General features: G+C 39.1%; 1 protein-coding gene across 3 annotated transcripts in view; it reads right to left on the minus strand.

Moving 5' to 3' along the window:
* Nucleotides 1–813: 813 nt before the first annotated feature.
* Nucleotides 814–19,947, minus strand: part of Tbc1d31 (TBC1 domain family member 31) — a 73,305-nt gene continuing 54,171 nt past the window's right edge. For 2 of the 3 annotated variants that reach the window (XM_077800366.1, XM_026407213.2), the window contains 5 exons: nucleotides 13,675–13,815; nucleotides 12,438–12,632; nucleotides 9,298–9,436; nucleotides 3,212–3,307; nucleotides 814–1,047 (listed from right to left, as the gene is read on the minus strand). In XM_077800366.1, coding sequence (XP_077656492.1) covers nucleotides 914–1,047; nucleotides 3,212–3,307; nucleotides 9,298–9,436; nucleotides 12,438–12,632; nucleotides 13,675–13,815 — 705 coding nt within the window. In that variant the 3' untranslated portion in view covers nucleotides 814–913. Of the gene's footprint in view, nucleotides 1,048–3,211; nucleotides 3,311–9,297; nucleotides 9,437–12,437; nucleotides 12,633–13,674; nucleotides 13,816–19,947 lie in introns of all 3 variants that reach the window. The other variant, XM_077800365.1, reaches the window with a different exon arrangement.

The following is a 19,947-nucleotide window of genomic DNA, read 5'->3' on the forward strand; positions in this document are numbered from 1 at the left end:
CAGAGAAGCAGAGCTTGAGATGTCTGTGGTTGTGGTGGGGTCACTGGCAGAGGAGATTCTGCTGTGGTGACACGGGGGCAGGAGGGCTGTCATTCAGGCCAAGTCCACGCTGATGGAGCCTCCGGCTGCTGCCGAGTTCTCTCAGTCCTGGTTGCATGTTGCTGAGATGGTTTTTTGGGATTTTTTTCTCTATTTATTTTAAAAATATTTTTAAAATGTTGATGGATCTTTATTCATTTATTTATATGCGATGCTGAGAATCAAATCCAGTGCCTCACACATTAGGAAAGCGCTCTACACTGGGCCACACCCCCAGCCCTCTCCTTTTATCTTTTTTTTTTTTTAATTTTTAGTTTTTAGTTGTAGTTGGACATAATATCTTTATTTTATTTATGTATTTTTATGTGGTGCTGAGGATTGGACCCAGGGCCTCGCATGTGCTAGGTGAGTGCGCTACTGCTGAGCCACAACCCCAGCTCTATCCATTTATCTTTCTTATTTTTTATTTGTAGTTGAACACAATACCTTTATTTATTCATTTTTATGTGGTGCTGAGGATTGAACCCAGTGCCCCTGTACGTGCCAGGCGAGCGCTCTCCCCCTGAGCCCCAGCCCCAGCCCCTTCATTTATCTTTAAAGTAAACTTTCATTGCTAAAGTTGCTGAAGCTGGTCTTTGCAACTGAGAGCCCAACAGCCTTAAGAGTTTTCAAAAACCTTTTACTGTGAAAAGTTCAAGAAGTCATTTGTAAGTCAAAAAGTATTAGAATTAAATAGAAAACATAATTTTTATGAACACATTTTTTTCTATACAGAAGGATGGTCTCCATAGGAATTTAAAATAAACAATATAAAAATCAGTGTCATTGATTGTAAATAGGTATCTCCCTCTGACTATCTTGAGGTGACATGTCTTTACATAGTTAAAAGGTGAGGGGTCCGACATCTCTCACGAGCTTGCTCGGTGAGCCTCTGGCGGAGATTTCTTACTTTCTTGATAAGATTCTGCTCCATGCTGTCCCATTCTCTTGTTTTTCTATTTAAAGAAACTTGAAAACAAAATTTAATATTACTAGCAGTTGAATTTTCTGATGTTAGCAATGATAGAGTAATTACTTTGAAGGTTATGTGCTGCAAACGTTAATAATAAAATGAATATTGTAAAAACGAGGCTTCTTAAACAAAAAGCTGAATGAATTACCTGCCCCTAAGTAGTTCCATTTACAATTCAAATATTTATTTATAGAACTGAAGAAATGCTATCAGCAAAGTTGTATATTTTAAGTGATTTAGCATTTATAAAATTTATACATTAGGAACCAAGCATGACTAAGAATTTGTGTTCTTCAAAACAGTAAGCTTCCTCACTATGATGTCAATGATAACGAGAAAAGTCATTCCTAGTCACTGTGAAGTGTGTTCCATGACTGCTTTCCCAATAACAAAATAAACAAACAATGTTCTTAATAGCAAAGATTAAAATACAACAATTTGTCTAAGAGTAATGGCCATTTCAAGTGGACTAAGGGGCTAGTAAATATGGAATTTGGGAGAAAAATACACTTCTGAAATTTAGTTTCATAACCAGTCAGCTTCAATTCCTGAAAAACTATTTTCTTCTCCCAAAGAACTTTCTTTTTCATTTTTATTTTTTCCCCAAACGACCTAGACTGAGCCAATCCTTTCACTCCAGTTTGAAATTTAGAATTGTCTGGTTAAAGTTGAAGTTCTAGTTGGGCGAGAAGCACAGGCCTGCGCTCCCAGCTGCTCTGCAGGCTAAAGCAGGAGGCCAGTGCCAGCCCAAGGGGTGTGAAGGCTGCCTGTGAAACGTGGTGAGGAAGAAAAAGAGGGAGTTCTGAGGTGTCAGAATAAGAACAGTGGAGAATCTCTGTATTTCATTTGATTCACAAATGATTCTTAGTCTAATTCATATCCTGGCACAGAATTTATAGGTGCATATATAACTATGAGTTACAAAAACATTTCACATAATACTGGAATCTTATGACTTATTAGAAATATTTCTTGTAAGTCACTGGGAAGCCAAGAACCAAGCCACGATGTGCTCGAATGGACAAGTGCCAGAGCAGTCCTCAGGGACACTGTCTTTGATAACAGATTTCTTTTGGAGAACAGCTGAATTTGTGATTTTGTTCTTCAAAACTTCCTCAAGAAGATGTGAAAACAAAAGAGGCTACAGAAACTCATTTATTCCAGATTCGACAATGGAAACCCTCCCTGAAGAACGGGTCAAATCAATCATCTTCGTGGTCCCAGCCCTCCTCCCATGGGTGGTGTGTGAGGAAAGTAAATGTCTGCTCTAAGAGGGAGACAACTAGACGTACACATTCACGGCAGAAGGAACCTTCTGCAGGGATCTGGCCTTACCAACATGCAATTCCACAAATGCACATTTGTCTCATCTTTTTTGTATAATTTATTAAAATATTATTATAGTTTAAAAAAAGAGAAATTTCTTAAAAAGCTCATTTTTTGGAAACCTTGCATAAAATTTTGTTCTTTTAAAAGAACTCAAAAGACCTCCTTAAATTCTGCTTCATCTATTGAAAACGTCAGCTGAAAGAATGTCTAACATTACAGTTTCCAGTCCCTTCTTCCCTTTTCACAGTTAGTAATATACTTGTTAGCTCCTTTATCGGTTAGTGTGACTATACTGCTGTAAGATGCCACCCTATCCCTTCCAAAAATAAACATGATCCCCCAGGGCATCAAGCCAAGGGATCTGAAGTCACCCACTAGCCAGCACAAAGCCTTTCATCTTGGCAGCAGCGCACCTGATGTAGCATGGACTCCTCCCAATGGCTGCAGAGGAAGACACAAGACAATTCACATATGTGGTAGTGCTGAAGTTTTCTTTTTGAAAGGATATGAAAGCAGTTACAAACCTCATATTATTAATTTAGGGCCTTCAGTTAGGGCCTCTACCTCTTTTGGGGCAGCAATACTGATATAAACAAATGGAGTGGCATGAATGCATTCTGCAGACTTTCTTTATCTGGAGTTGGTCTGTATCTGGTTTTTCCTCTAGCTGGAAACACGTGGGATTCTTGCTGACTCTATTTTAGGTTCTCTGCTATCAGGGACCTAAGAAACCAGCACTGACATTCTATAAATATCATTGCAACCACAATTTTGCTTAAATATTGTTAAATAAAAAATGATAGAAGAAATCTTTCTTGCTTATCAACTTACTCTGTGTTGAGGAATCCATATCAGAAATGTCATTTAATTCTGAGGTTCTAGGCAAACTGCTCAACGTAACCCGTTCATTTTGCAACTGGAGCACTTCTGCTGCAAAAATGAGGTAGAGAGGATGTTCAGGAAGGAGCAGAAAGCCTTTACTAATGCCAGTGGTCCCTAGTAAATTAAAATTGTCAGACTGGGGATATAGCTCAGTTGGTAGAGTGCTTGCCTTGCATGCACAAGGCCCTGGATTCAATCCCCAGCGCGCACGTGCGAACACACTCTCTCTCTCTCTCACACACACACACACACACACACACACAAAATTGTCAGGATGGTTAAACACTTTCTTTTCTATTCTGAAAAAATGCTACCACCATTAAATGTTGCGGAGGATCTGTCTTCCTTAACGAGACTCCTAAAGTGCAAGAAGCAAAATCAAGAATCAATAAATGCAATGGCATCAACCTAAGAAACTTCTTCTCAACAAAGGAAACAATAACATGAAGAGAGAGCCTAAGAATGGGAGAAAATCTTTACCACATGAACCTCAGAGCATTAATCTCTAGGATATATAAAGAACTAAAAAAAAAAAAAAAAAACCACCAAAAAAACAAATAATCTAATTAATAAATGGGCTAAGGAACTGAACAGACACTTCACAGAAGAAATACAATCGATCAACAAATATATGAAAAATGTTCAACATCTTTAGCAATTAGAGAAATGCAAATTCAAAGTATTCTAAGATTTCATCTCACCCCAGTCAGAAAGGCAATTATCAAGAATACAAACAACAACAAATGTTGGTGAGGACGTGGGGAAAAAGGTACACTCATATATCGCTGGTAGGAATGCAAATTGGTACAACCGTTATGGAGAGTGGTATGGAGATTCCTCAGAAAACTTGGAATGGAACCATCAATTGACCCAGTGATCCCCTTCCTCGGTTTCTACCCAAAGGACTTAAAGTCAGCATATTACAGGGACGCAGCCACATCAATGTTTATAGCAGCTCAACTCACAATAGATAAACTATGGAACCAATCTAGATGCCCTTAAACAGATGAATGGATAAAGAAAATGTGATGTAGAACTAATTAGAATAAATTAAAAAATGCTACCATCAGCCAGAGGCAAGTAAAGCACAGTGAGAGTTAAGAGCTCAGCTGAAATTTTCATAGCATCTTTTAAAAACACCACTAGCTAAAACAAAAAGGCAACAGATAGCTAAAAAAAATGCAGATGTTAGGGTAGAGATCCCCAATGTTTACTGGAAGTGCTTATGAAAGCGATCAGGAAGCCCTTGCCGAGCACTGCCGGCCGCGCACCAGCCTCGGCCGACTACAAGCCCACCCCGCGAGGCTGGCCCCGCGCAGCCTCCAGAGAGGAGGCCCAGCCAGCTCTGGAGCCCAGGGGCGCCTCCCACTTTCATCAAGTGCTCTCACTGGCTGACACTGGCCTCTCAGCTGCTCTCTTACTGCCCCTAACTCCTAAGGCTTCACATCCAATGACACCAAAGTCTTCCTTGAAAAAGCCCCGTCCTAACCCCCACCTCAGGCCTCTCCCTGGCCACTCCAGCACAGCCCAGCCTCCATACACGGCCGCAGCCGGCAGAGGCTCCCTGCGACACCAGCTGCAAACTCCACCTGCTCTTTTCACTCCGAGGTTTAGCTCCTGAGGCATTAAGATAAAGCTAATTACCAACTGACTAACGAGCTGGCGTGGGCCAACCTGGCGTGGGCCAACGGCACAGGAGTGTGCGAGGGGGAGCGGAGGTCGCCCACACCGCCTGCTCCGCGCCCAGAGCAGCTTCTAGAGACTTACCAAGAGGACACAAAGAGTCGACCTCTTTACACGTGGAAGGAATAGAAAATGGAGTGCGGTGACAAGCTCGCCAGCCTCCAAGTGCCCCAGCACAGGGGGCGCAGCACAAGTCGGCCTTCCCCGCCTTCCAGAGTCCACATCTCCCAGTCGCCTCTCCTCTGTCCTCCAAAACACTGGCCACTGCGTTTAATTCACCTTCCCCAGCGGCTGTCTGGTAAATATTATCTCTGTTCAAATAACCAGTGGTTCCCTTTGCCCACAGCAATATTTCAAACACTGGCAAATTAAATTGCATTTGTGAGGTCCTGGATATGTGAATTTTAAAAAAAATCTTTGATTTATGAAAAATAACAAATGTTAATTGTAACAATTTTGGACATATAAGGAAGAGAGGAAAAGTGAAAGTTCCTATACTTCCTGTATTGCAACTTGCTTTTGTTTTTCTTAATTTAATGTATCTAAGGCTCCAAAAGTAATTCTTTATCACTTTATTTATTATTATTGTTTTGTGGTGTTGGGGGTTGAACCCAGGGCCTTGCACATGCTAGGCAAGGACTGAGCTACATTCCCAGCTTTTAAAAACAAAACAACAACAACAACAACAAAAAAAAAAATTTTTTTTTGAGTCGGTGTCTAAATTGCCAAGGCTGGGGCTGGGGATGTGGCTCAAGCGGTAGCGCGCTCGCCTGGCATGCGTGAGTCCCGCGTTCGATCCTCAGCACCACATACCAACAAAGATGTTGTGTCCGCCGAGAACTAAAAAATAAATATTAAAAAAAATAAAAAATTTTAAAAAAAATTGCCAAGGCTGTCTTGAACTTGGCAATCTTCCTGCTTCAGCCTCCTGGGTGGCTGGGACTATAGGCAGGAGCCACTGTACTGGCCTTTTTATTATTTTGAATTAGTGTTTATATAATGAATTGTTATTATATATACTGAAAGATTCAAAAGGAATAAAAAGGTACAACTAAATTCCTGCCTTGTCCAACCTTGCCCCCAAGTTCCTTGTCTAGGAGGCAGACTTACAGCAACAGGAGAAGGACCCCCCCTCCCAGGCTGGCATTGAAGTCCTTATTATCTATCTTTTCCGAGATAGCTAGGGCTAGAGTGAACCCAAGTTCTTTGCTCCAGCTTGCCTAACTTAAATCACTAAGACAGGCAACTTCCTACCATTGTTTAATCACAATAACAAGTTCTTCATGAACAACTGAAATTCATGGAAGTTTTTGGTTAACCAATTCACATAAACATAAGGAAAAATTTCGTTTGTGTATGTATATGTGCATGTTTTGGGAGATGTTTCCCAAAGAGGTCCAGAAACAACAAGTGGTTACAAAACAGTATAATGCAATGTTAGGATTGTAACAAAATTAAAGATCACCAAGTCTATAATCTTCTCATTTCACAAATACAAAACTGAAGACCAGTAAATGTTCCTGAGTTAATCCAAATTCAAGTGGTTAAATAAACTAACCAGAGGCACACAGCTCAGTGACAGCAGCTGAGTGTACTGAGACCCTCGTGTTCACACCCACACAGTGGGCCTGTCCTGAGTGGGGTGCACCCTCTCTGTCTCAAGTGTCATCCTGCTTCTCTACACTCTCCCCTTTCTTCAAGGCCCAGTGATTTTGAAACCTGGTCCAGTGGCCTTACTCAGCAACAGCATTTACTGATGTCTTTCTTTAAGCAACAGTCTCCTTAATGTATAATCCATACCCCCCACACAAACTGGATACTTTCCCAGTGCACAATTCAGTGTTATTAATATATTCAGAGTTATTCAGAGTTGTACAACTGTCACCACTAATTTTAGAACATTTTCATCACCCCAAAAGAAACTCCACATCCTTTTCACTTCCAGCCAACCACTAACTACTCTGATCTCCACAGATTTTCCAATTCTGTACATTTTATATGAACAGGATCACATAATATGTGGCCTTTTAGGTCTTTTTTTTTTTTTTAATGTATCATGGGGTTTAAGGTTCAGTTTTCTTTTTTTTTTTTTTGGTGGTATTGGGAATGAAACCTAGAGCCCTGTGCATGCTAGGCAAGCACCCACCCCTCCATGAGCTGCCGCCATGAAGTTCACCCATTTTGTACCATGGATCAGCACTCACTTGTCTTTATAAATGAGTAAGATTCTGTTCTATGGATATATCCCATTGTTTATCCATTCCTCATTTAAAGGATCTCTGGGTTGTTTCTATTTTGACTGTTTCAAATAATGATGCCACAAACATTCACGAATAAGTTTTTACACAAACACATGCTTTTGATTCTCTGGGAGATATACCTAGGGGATGCACTACTTGAGTTAACCTTCTGAGGAACTGTCAAACTAACCTTCCAAAGCGATGGCACCATTCTACACTCCCTGCAGCACTGTCCCCATCTCTCTGATCCTCACCAACCCTTTACTATTTGTCTTTTTGACTATAGCCAACCTAGAGGGTGTGGAGTGGTATCCCATGGTGGTTTTTTATTTCATTTCCCTTTCCCTAACAATTAATAAAGTGGACATGTTTTCCATGTGCATCTGGCCATTTTTTGTATCTTCTCTGGAGAAATGTCTATTCACATGCTTTGCCATTTTAAAATTAAGTTTCTAGGCCTGGGATTTTAGGGACGTCCAGGCATGAACCAGAAAGTTCTGTCTTCTGAAAGATAGTAAGAATTTCCTGACATTGCTGATAAAGTTTCAATACTAGGCAAAAATGTTAAGTAAATCTTCTGTCCCTGGCACATGCGGACTGTTTGCTTCGTCCTGGTACCTGTCTTCTGGGGCCTGAGTGGAAAACCAACACTGAGCATCTCCAATCAAAATGTCTTCCTAACTGTAGCCAATTATCTTCTAAATTATACATCCTGATTAAAGAAATGACTGACAGTTCTTTAGGGGTTTACCTTTTAAAAACGGGATGCTTATTAACAAATTCTCTCATTGGTAAAGTTTAGGAGGGTTAAACTTTAGGTAGCAGGAGGGGAGCCATTATGGAGGCAGACGGAAGTATGTTGTTACACCAATGATGATGGAAGCTTCCCACATTTTTCTATTTCTAAATATGTAGGTTCTTGAAAAGATTCAAAAAGTTTTTCCTTTCTAAAACAGGAGTAAGTATGAAAGGGTCAGGGAGAAAAGATAGCTCCAGAAGACACTATCCTTTGTGAGCCAGTTTTAAATATTTAATTTGTGCAAAGTCACATTCTCTCCCCACTTCTCCCAACTACTATTTTTGATGCAACTGAGACCACTAAATCTCAAGCATGAGAGGTAATGAGGGGTTGCCAAAGTAGGAATGAGTAACTGATGACAGCATCTAACCTAGATTTTTACTTTTCAGATTTGTGGTTGAAACTCAAAACATTATGCCAAGTAAAAGAACAAGACATAAAAGACCATATATTGTAGGACTCCATTTACATGAAATCTCCTGAAGAGAAAAATCTAGTGACCACAAGTAGATCAGTAGTTGCCAGCGGCTGGTGGGGAGTGAGGGGAAGAGGGGAATAACTTTTAATTGGTACAGAGTTTATTTTGAGGTGTCAAAAAAAGTTCTAAAATTGCTTGTGGTGATAGTTGCACAGCTCTGAATAGATTTCTTAACATACAGTAATACAACACATTGTACACTATAAAATAGGTAAATTGTATGGTATGTGAATTATACATCAGCAAAGCTGTGATTTTAAAAAGAATGCATATACATTATAAAAGACTGAAACAATACAACATAATAAAATTTTCCTGTATTTGTACTCTATTTTAGAATTTTAAATTATAATATATAAATTATGATTTTCATTTTTTCAGTTGATTTTGTAGTCCTTGTAACAAAAGCCTAATGTTTGATTAGATCCTATAGGAAGATCTCTAAGATAAACATTAATATACTATTATTCTGAGGGCCAGATATTGGCAAAGCACATATTTTTACTAAAATAATTATAAGTAGCACTTTGGGAACAAATCACATTCTAGAAGATTAAGAGGATGTCAAGGGGCCATGGATCTACGGAAAGTCCTACGGGAATCAGTCCTACAGGAAAGGCGAAACACTGTTCTTGATCAGAGCTTTGTTTTTAAACATAACCACCTCCTCAGCTCACCCTTTCCTGCTCCTCCCCCAAAAGAAAAAAGAAACTAGTGATTACCTCTTAGCAGTGCATAGTTTGAATGAAAGTGCCAAAATACACCTCTATGAATTATTCATGAGAACAGAAAAGAGGAATGTGTGACAGTATGAAGGACACTCAATGACACTCACCTTTATTACATGGATTTTCAGCATGTTCTAAGGCAGCACTCATCTCCTGCTGTAAAAACCACTTTCTGGATTCATCCGAAAGGGCAGAAGCTTTCTTTTCTGATCTCAAATGAAACCCTTTTTCTTCAGCTTCCTTCCACTACATAAAAGTAAGTGGTGAAAACAGATCACATAAACATTGTGGTAACACAAACTCTTATCTTTTCCTCTACTCTTCCTCCTTCACAGTCTCAGGGTGCACACTATCTGCTTGGTATTATGGGATCTGGGCGGCTGTGGTGTCCCACAGCTATGGAAGACCTCTGGGAACAGAGGCACATTCTGTGTAGTACTCAGCACCTCTGAGGGCCGTGGAACCCATAGCCAACCCAACCATTGTAGAAACAACCATTCATTTCCATGTGCTTCAAATCTTAGGAGTCTAAGCTGGTTTTGTATTAATGGTGATTAATTTTATTTAATTTTAATGCTATGCCTTAGTAAAAAAAAAGTCAACAAAATTCAGAGAATTAATTCTTTGTCCAGCTCTGGCATACACCTTGACCACAAGGAAGTCAAATAATTTCTATTAGTCCCCTGATTTCTTCCCCAGAAAATAAGAAAATGACCATCACCTTAAAATCAGCTCAGAGGATAACTAAAATAACAGATTTAAAATATTATAATATTTGCTAATGTTCTAGAAATGTTACAGCTTTTATATGGAAACACTCATATCATTTTCATGAAGAGAACACCAATGTACTAAATAAAAGCTTTAAAGAATCATAAAACACAACCAGAGACCCATCCCTTTGGTGTTCCTGATGATGGCACTGAGTCTGGGGATTCCCCAAGGTTACATAAAAGTCAAGTTAGCTTTAGAACCCAGGATCCAAACACAAAGAATTTCTGCATAATGTGAGAAGCCCTTACAATGATTCCATCTACTCTCAAATGTACTATTTCACCCAAGTACAGTAGCACCAAATTTCACAGTCCAGCCATAGTATCAGCGATCCGACGGGAGCAGGGGTGGGGGCTTCCACCACAGTACTCCTGAGACAACGGCCTCAGTGTCCTGGACAGTACTCCTCCCCACTCCCCCTTCCTGTCCCTGAAAGGAAGGGCTCCTTGCCACTGGGAGGTGGTAGGACACTCTGGAATAGAGACTTGTCTGAAACATGTGGTAAACAGCTTTCAGAATAGACACCTGAGGCAGCTGCAGAAGGAGGAAGGAACTAAAGCCAGTTATCTAGAGCCTCATCTCTCCCCAGCTGCAGAACCCTTAGGAAAGTCCACGGTATCTGTGATAGAGTCTACAGAGCACAGGGCTTCCAGGTGTTAGGAGAAGTCACCAAAAGATACATCTGTGTGACATACACTCTTGGCTGTCTCTTCAAAATCCATTTTGAATCTACTTTCAGAATAAATCTTAATTTTATTTAGGTTCATAATAAACCCTGTTAAAAACTACATTTCCCAGAATCTTTTGCAACCTAATTGGTTAGAAATATGATATGGGACTACTATGATTTGGATGTGAGGGGGTCCTCCAGAAGCTCCCATACAATAAGGTTCACAGGAGAAATGACTGGATTTTAAGAGTCTTAACCCAATCAGTGAATTTATACCCTGACTGGGATTAACCAAGTGGTGACTGAAGCGATAAGGTGCGGCTGGAGGAGGTGGGAAATGGGATGTGGCTTTGGGATTTTTATTTGTATCTGGCAAGTGGAGTCTGTCTGTCTGTCTGTCTGTCTGTGTCTCTCTCTCTCTCTCTCTCTCTCTCTTTCCTAATCACCATGTGAGCTGTTTCCTTCTGCTACATTCTTCTTCCATGGGGCCTCACCTTGAGCCCTGAGGAATGGAGTTGGCCTTCTATGGACTAAGACCTCTGAAACCATGTGCCCTCAAATACACTTTTCCTCCTCTACAATTGTTCTGGTTGGGTCTTTCAGTCATAGTAGTGAAAGAGCTGACTAAAATAGGGACCCTGAGAAAGAGCTGACTCTGATGGGAGGTAGAAGATCCTGTACTTCTTTCTGTTGTCTGGCATATACATGTGATGGCTGGAACTCTAGCAGTCAACTTGGATGATAAGGTATCATTGAGAATGAAAACCATACACCAAGAAGCAGTACAGAAAAGTCCAAGAAACATGGTAGCCTTGAAGTCTCAGTAGCTTGAAACTGTTTATCTCCAAACTTGTGAGAAAGAAAAGCATTTCTATCTTGTCACTACTATTTTGAGTTTTGTTATTAGCAGCTCCAAACATTTTCTATTTATTCAAAATCTTTTGTAAGTATAAAGAATGAGGTAAAGCTGGGCATGATGGTGGCATGCCTGTAATTCCAACTACTTGGGAGCCTAGTGTAGGACCATTGCAAATTTGAGGCCAGCCTCAGTAACTTAGCAAGACACTGTCTCAAAGTAAAAAAATTTAAAAAGGGCTAGGTATATAGCTCAGAGGTAGAATGTTTCTGGGTTCAATCCTTAGTACCCCAAATCAAAAACCAAAACTCTAAAACCAAAAAATTCCCAAACAAAAAAATTAAAATGAGGGGCTAGGATTATAGCTCAGTGGTAGAGCACTTGCCTAGCATGTGTGATTCAGTTCTCAGCACCACATATAAATAAATAAAATAAAGGTCCACTGGCAACTAAAAACAAAATTTTTTTTTTGAAAAAAAAAAAGTATATGGGGCTGGGGTTGTGGCTCAGTGGTAGAGTGCTCGCCTAGCATGCACTAGGCACTGGGTTTGATCCTCAGCACCACATAAATGTAAAATAAAGATATTGTGTCTACCTAAAACTTAAAAATAAATAAATATTTAAAAAAGTATAATAATATTACCACAGACTTAAAAAACAAACCAAACAATAAACGAAAAGCAGGTAAATTAAAGTGGTAATACTACCCAATCAGTCAGAACAAATCCAGGAGCTAACAAATTGAGACACACTAAAATAAATGAGAAAAATGCTTAACAATTTTTAGGTAGCATCAATATTAGATAACTTCTCTGAGAAATAACCATTAAAATTAGATTATTTTTCCCAACTAAAATTACTTGGTTTGATGCTTTTGTCATCTGATTTTGTATTATTCTGATATTTAAATGCTTCATCTAATAAAAAATTTATAATACGATTCTTACCTTCTTAGCTTCCTCCTCCATCATTGCATTTAATACCTCTGATTCTTTCCTTCTGTTCTTCCGAAGGAGGTTGGCTACTTCTCGGTAACCTTCATTTCTTTGTAGATCATTAGATTTTTGTCTATGTAAATTTTGAATCTGCCAGTCAGTATTTAAGCATGCTTGTTCAGCTTTTGCCAAATTTTCTTCAATTATCTAAGAAAAGTTGTAAAAATTCAGAAACAATGTCAGACTCTAAAATCATGTGTCCAGGTATCCAGGACAGCTGTTCATAAGCTTGGTTGCATATCACAGTCACCTGGTGTGGTAAAACAGACTGACTCCCAGGGCCCACCACAAACCAGTAAAATCCATCTCTGGTGCAGTTGGATATTGGTATTTTAAAACACTCTGTAAGTGATTTTAATGTATAGCAAGAGTGAGAACTTCCAGGCTAGGGGATGGGTAGGATTTAGTAATATTTGTTCTAAACACCATGAAAACAAGTCAAAAGAGCCTATTTTTACAGATTCACAAAAGTCTACAATTAAAAAAAAATAGTGGAATATTTTGGGTGAATAATCTAAGGGACTGTTGCAGAACAGAAGGTCTCTACACCATTCCTGATTCTTGAAAGAGGACCAACCCCCGACATACACCCATTTAACATTTTGCTAAAGGTATAATAGACAAAGTTCTTTTTTGAATGCCTCAAGTTTTATTTCAATTCATTTAAATCATCATTTCTGAAAGGATACTCTGTAAGAAATTCTATAAAATAAGTCTGGAAATGTTTCTTAATGATTCAGAATGTACAAAACTCTCAAATTTGGCATTTAAAAAACCCCCTATTTTAGGACAGCATTTATAATACTTGGTCATCCCCCACTTCACTGAATAACAGTTATTAGAATTCCACAAATATACTCTGGAAGTGCTGGCTTCCATACAAGACAGGGACCTCAACCATTTAGGGAAAATTTCTGAGACACAGCATGACAGAAAAGCATAATTTGTAAAGTTTCTATTTCCTTTGAAACAGTAGTTGTAAAGAGTCTGAAAGAGACTCATATATGACTTTCAATGAAGCAAGCACCCTGTAAATAAATACAGCAATGTGAGGCTCTAGGAACTTGGATTAATGAAGCAAAGCAATAAATTATCTCAATTTCACAATTTATTCTAAATTTGTTCTCTTAAAAGAACTATGGATGGAAAATTACCTCCTATGTACACACTAAATTTGCCATACGTTTACCTTCTGGGTCTTTCTGCTCTGAGTCTGGCCAGTTTCTATTAGCTTATGAAACATGTGTTCTTCAAGATCCACTTTTCGCCTATAGGCATCAGCATCTTCTTTAATTTCTTTTGCAATAGCTTCTTGATTACTAGTAAGATTCTGTTAAAAAAATTGCTGATTTATATAACAATACTAAAACACAAAGTGGCTTTTCTTTTTGCAAAATACTAATACGTACACAAATAAAAACAGTAACCATTTAATTTTCAAAGTAAAAAGCAAGTAGTAGTGATATCAGTGAAAACCACAAAGCAAGTAACTCTGAAAATTCTCTCCTTCCTAAAAGCAAAAACTGTCAGAATCAACTTCTTCAAAATTCTGGAAATTGACTGAAGCCTTACAGCAATCTGGAGAGCATTTACTCATTAAAATGGCTAAACCTCAGTAAGAAACAGCAAGCTCTCTGCTATTTTATCTTGTGTATTCTGATTCCCACCCAACCCCAAGCTCAGGTTGGCCCTGAAAACCAGCAGCCTGGTAACCTATGGAGCAGGCGAGCCGGGGCTGGAGCTCCTTCAAGCCATTCCCTGAGAGTCACCATTACTTGACCTTATGGGTCTCTGCAAGACCCCACTGCCTACACTGTCTTCATATCACCTCACTCAGAACTCAGTGTGCGCAGCCAGTTCCTCAGGGACAGTTGTAGAAAACAATTAGAAATTGAACATCCTGGCTGTGGAGGCAGTAGATCGTGGATAATTCCAGCAGCTCAGGAGGCTGAGGCAGAAGGATGGTGAGTTCAAAGCCAGCAAAAGTGAGGCATTAAACAACTCAGTGAGACTCTGTCTTCAAATAAAATACAAAATAGAGCTGGGATGTGGCTCAGTAGTCGAATGCCCCTAAAAATTGCTGTTTCTTACTGAGGTTTAGCTATTTTAATGAATAAATACTCTCCAGATTGCTATAAGGCTTCAGTCAATTTCCAGAATTTTGAAGAAGTTGATTCTGACAGTTTTTGCTTTTGGGAAGGAGAGAATTTTCAGAGTTACCTGCTGTGTGGTTTTCACTGATGTCTCTACATACCCCTTCCAAAAAAAAAAAAAAAAGCTTAACAAGAAAAACCAGGACTTTGACATCCACAGGAGGACTTAAAAAACTCCCCTACATTCTTGGGACTTTAGCCAGCCACCTGCATATGTAAGGCTATGCATATATCCCTATATCCAGAGCTGTGTGCTCAGACCTGGGGCTGCGGCTAAGCACTCACATATAGTTACCTTTGAGGTTCTGTAAGACCATGAAGTGAAATCTAGGCCAGGATTGCAAACTGCCTTGCTCAATGTGGCAGATGTGCCCCAGTATGCACACGGTGCCCCTCAGGAGGGACCAGAAGCTCTCTGGTTCAAAACCCCTAATAAGGAAGCCTGTCAATCATTAGCTGACCACTAAGCTGAGGAGACACCTCAGCGGCTTCACACAGCAAGCAGCAGATTTCACAGAATTAGTTCAGAAAAGTCACTACGCAAAAACAAACAAGAAACCCTGAGGCAGGGACAATCTCATTCTCATAATTGTCACTTTATATTTAAAATGCATAGTTTTTACAATAACCACGATTATTTTTTAAAAAACCAACAAAGTACAACTTACACATAATACAAATAGATATTAACCATACTACCTCCAAAGAAAATACAAAAACGACCAAAAATATATGAAAAGATGCTTAATATCATTAGTTAGTAGGAAAATGAAGTAAAAAACACAATAAGATACCACCTCATATACACATGTATTGCTATTATAAAAAAGAAAATACAAACTACTTCTCTCAGGTGTATTTTCAAGAGAACTGTAAACATGCCCCATAAAAAGCTGTTCATAAATGTTCACATCAGTATTATTTATCAGAGCAAAATCATAAAAACAACTCAAAAGTCCATAGCTGACAAATGGATAAACAAATTGTGGTCTATTCATATAATGAACTATTATTCAGCCATAAAAAGGAATAAAGTACTGATCCATACTATCATGTGGATGAACCTTGAAAACATGCTAATGAAAGAAGTCAATCACAAATGACCACACACTGTGTAATTCTATTTGAAATGTCCTGTCCACTTAGATAGGCAAATCCATACAAATAGAAAGTAAATCTGTGGTTGCCAGGGCCTGGAGAATGGGGTAAATGCTAATGGGTACAGTGGTTGGGGGATGAAGAGTAACAGATGGCCTTCACAAAGATGTAAATTTTAAAAGCAAAATAACAATGAATGTCCAAATAATCTCATTTATCACTATTGCAGAGGCTGGCCTTGAACTCGTAATCCTCCTGCCTCGGCCTCCTGGGTAGTTGGGATTACAGGCGTGTGTCACCATGGCTAGCAGCTGCTATTTCTTTCATATTTATTTTTTAGTTGCAGTTGGACACAATACCTTTATTTATTTTTTATGTGGTGCCGAAGATCGAACCCAGGACTACACACGTGCTAGGCAACTGCTCTACCACTGAGCTACAACCCCAGCCCAGCAGTTGCTATTTCTTGGTTGAAAGATTTTCCTCCTACTTTTCTAATTATTCACAGGCAGCTTACTTGCCTTTATAATTAGCTTAAAATAAAAATATTTACAAATTATATACAGAAAAGATACATGTGCATAGCTATTTATTGCCAACAATTGTAAACCATTTAAACATCTAACAAAAACAAAAAAGGTTTAAATAAGTTACAGTTCATAGCCACTACAAATGATAACAATGAAGATATAGCCATTTGGAAAAAAGAATTTTATTTAGTAAAAAAGAAAAGCAACTCCCAAAGAGGTAAAATCATATATATGTAAAGACTAAGAACTAGGAGAAAAGGTGGCACAGTCTGAAATCCTGGCAGTTTGGGGACTAAGGCAGGAGGATTGCAAGTTCCAGGCTGGCCTGAGCAACTAAGCGAGGCCCTAAGCAACTTAGTGAGACCCTGTCTCTAAATAAAAAATAAAAGGGCCGGGGATGTGGCTCAGAGGTAAAGTACTCCTGGGTTTAATCCCTAACACCAAAAAAGAACTAGGAGAAAAGAATGAAAATTCACAGTGAAGAGGAATGAGGACAGGTTGGTGGTGTGACGTAGCATACTGGGTAAAGGAAGTTGTCAATTCATTTTTTTTTAATTATAGTTTTCTTAGGCCATGGAGGAAGAGGGAAACTATTATCCCCCCTGCAGGCGGCATGAATCAGACATTGTGCAGGAAAGGTTTTACTCAGTATGTCTGAGTTATTCAAACTCTGCACATTTCAAAGAAAAGACTAGCCCTTGGCCAGCTCCTGGAAGATAAGCTCTTGGGCCTCGATCCCTCTGCCTGATGCCTTTGCATTACTGGGGATTTGGCCGCGCCATTGGCTTATGTGAACAATGCGATTTGGTAGGAGCTGTGGGCCAGACTACATTAGCCTGACTTCTGGAGGGGCTGAAGAAAGACATCTAAGGTCAGCCTCCTGTGTGCTCCTTTCCTACGCTGACCCCCTGTGATACCCAAGACAACGAGGCTTGCGCAAGCCTCCTGGTGGCGGTTCTCTGTGCAACTGTCACACATCTATGCCAGGAGAATTCAGTGTTGTCTGCACAACCCCATGGGAGATGCCAGCTGCAAGATCTGCCTGCTCTGGAGTCCACCTACATGACCCTTAAGTTTACTGGATTTAATTTCCTTCTACTTCAATAAAATGAAACCATAGGTGTAAGAGCTCTTACTGAATTCTGTGAGTCCTAATGAATCAATGAACCCAAGGGTGGTCTTGGGGACCCTGCGACACATACATTTATAATCCTCATAACGATCTTTTCAAGGATGCTATTATTCCACAGAGAAGGTGCTTACATGTGAAAGATAGAGAGAAGGACAAAACCCACTTCATTAAAACAAGGTCCTGGAAGATGAAGGGAAGGGATCTGGATCACAGGTCAGAATTTACTTGTTGGTCTTTATGCTTAGTTTTCTTATTTTTCTTCTTTTTTAATTAGGGTCGGGGGTGTAGCTCAGTGGTAGAGGGCTTGCCTACGTACAAGACTCTGGGCTCCATACCCAGCACTGCCAAAAAACCAAACCAAATGAAATCAAACCAAACCAAAACAAAACAAAAATACCAATCAAATTAGGTGTATATAGAATGTTGAGCTCGTATTTCCCATTGAGCTAATAATGATATTTTCTGGAACAAAATGTCTTTAGAAACCAGGTACAATGGAGCATACCTATGATCCCAACAATTTGGGAGGCTGAGGCAAGAGGACTAAAAATTTAAGGTGAGCCTCGGCAACTTGGTGAGGCCCTGAGCAATTTAGGGAAATGCTGTCTCAAAATAAAAAATAGAAAGATGTGGGGATGTGGCTCAGTGGTAAAGCATATCTAGGTTCAATGTCCAGTCACCTCTACCTGCCCCCCAACCCAAAGTCTTTGGAAATAGATTTTTTTGGGGGGTAAGTAATGGGGAATGAACTCAGGGGCACTTGACCACTGAGCAACACCCCCAGCCCTATTTTGTATTTTATTTAGAGACAGGGTCTCATTGAGTTGATTAGCGCCTTGCTGTTGCTAAGGCTGGCTTTGAACTTGCGATCCTCCTGCCTCAGCCTCCCAAAACGCTGGGACTACAGGTGTGCAACACCACACCCGGTTGGAAATAGATATTTAATTGATGTATAATGTATGTAAGAGAGAAATTTGGCAGGTAAAGTGTTGGTCACTAAAGCCATTTTTAAAAAGGTGAGAGCAATATATCTATCTAAATGAGCAGATAAATTTTAAGATTTTATGTTAGTTTTAATTTAATTCTTCTCTAACCCTGTAGGTTTCCTTAACTAAATATTTCCTTCAAAAGATAGCAAAAAGGGATTAATAAATATTTGCCTCCTAATCTGATACTCAGAAAGCAACTCAGCATTACTTATGTGGCATTCCTGCCCAAAGTGCATCACTAGAATCTTTCCATGAAAACACAATGGGTAAATGCTGAGGGACATTCTGTAACATATCTATCCTATACACTTCAATAAACATGAGTGTCATGACATACAAAGGAAACTCAGGAGGAGTTTAAATAGGAGTAAAGAAGACATGAGACACCTGGAAATATGGATCTTAGATTTTCCTTTTGCTCTAAAGAATGTTTTTGAGATAACTGATCAAATCCGAAAAAGGGTATTTATAGATCAGATAATATTATGTTGACTTCCTGGTTTTGGTAATATACTGCAACTATATAATAGGATTCCTTGTATACTGAAATGCTGAGGGGTAAAGGAGTGTCATGTTTACAACTTACCCTTAAATAGTTCAGAGAAGAAAATATGTATATGTGTACAGATGGAAAGATAAATTTAGCAAAACATTAATATTTGAGAATCCGAGAGAAAAAAAATTTTTTTTTTGTATCAGTGATTGAACTGAGGGACGCTTTACCACCGAGCCACATCCCCAGCCCTTTTTTACATTTTATTTAGAGGCAGGGCCTCGCTGAGTTGTTTAGGGCCTCCCTAAGTTACTGAAACTGGCTTTGAACTCATGATCCTACTGCCTCAGCTTCCAGAACTGCTGGTTATAGGCATGTGCCACTGTGCCCAGCTGAGAGAAAAATTTCTTGAAAATTTTAGGATTTTTCTTGCAAAATTTCTTTTAATTCTGAAATTATGTCCCCTAATTGCTACACACCTCTTATTCCTAAAGGAAAGACAGCAAAAGTAAACTCTAGTTTAGTCCAAGTTAATTACATCTAATTTAAAATTACTGGAAATTCCTTGTTCAGTTCTAGAAGAAACTTAAAAAGTATTACAGATATAATGGATGCTGTTTTAAATATTAATGTAGATAACAATCTTGTGTATGTTACCTGTTATGAACCTGCAGTCAACTTTAAACTCAAAGTCTAATTTTAAGGGGCTGAAGGAAATAAAAACCTATGGTTTCAACATAAATCAGTAACAAAACATTTTCCCCCAATAAAAATTATGTTAACATAGCTTTCCCCAGTGGTATAAAAACTGAGTTGTAGGTTCTAAGCAAATATTTGCTGATCTAATTCCAGAAGATTTAAATTTAAAGTACTTTACAGTTACTGCCATGTTGCCTCACAAGATCCTTGGAAGGCTCAGGGTGAGTATTCCTTATTCCAAATGCTCAAGGCCAGAAGTATTTCTGATTTTGGAATTTTCTTAGGAGTTTGAAATACTGCATAATCTTTACTAGTTGAGCATCCTTAATCTGAAAGCCTGAAATTCAAAATGCTCCAAAATTTGAAAT

The sequence above is a fragment of the Urocitellus parryii genome, chromosome 7 (assembly GCF_045843805.1).
Source record: "Urocitellus parryii isolate mUroPar1 chromosome 7, mUroPar1.hap1, whole genome shotgun sequence".
Taxonomy (NCBI): Eukaryota; Metazoa; Chordata; class Mammalia; order Rodentia; family Sciuridae; genus Urocitellus; species Urocitellus parryii.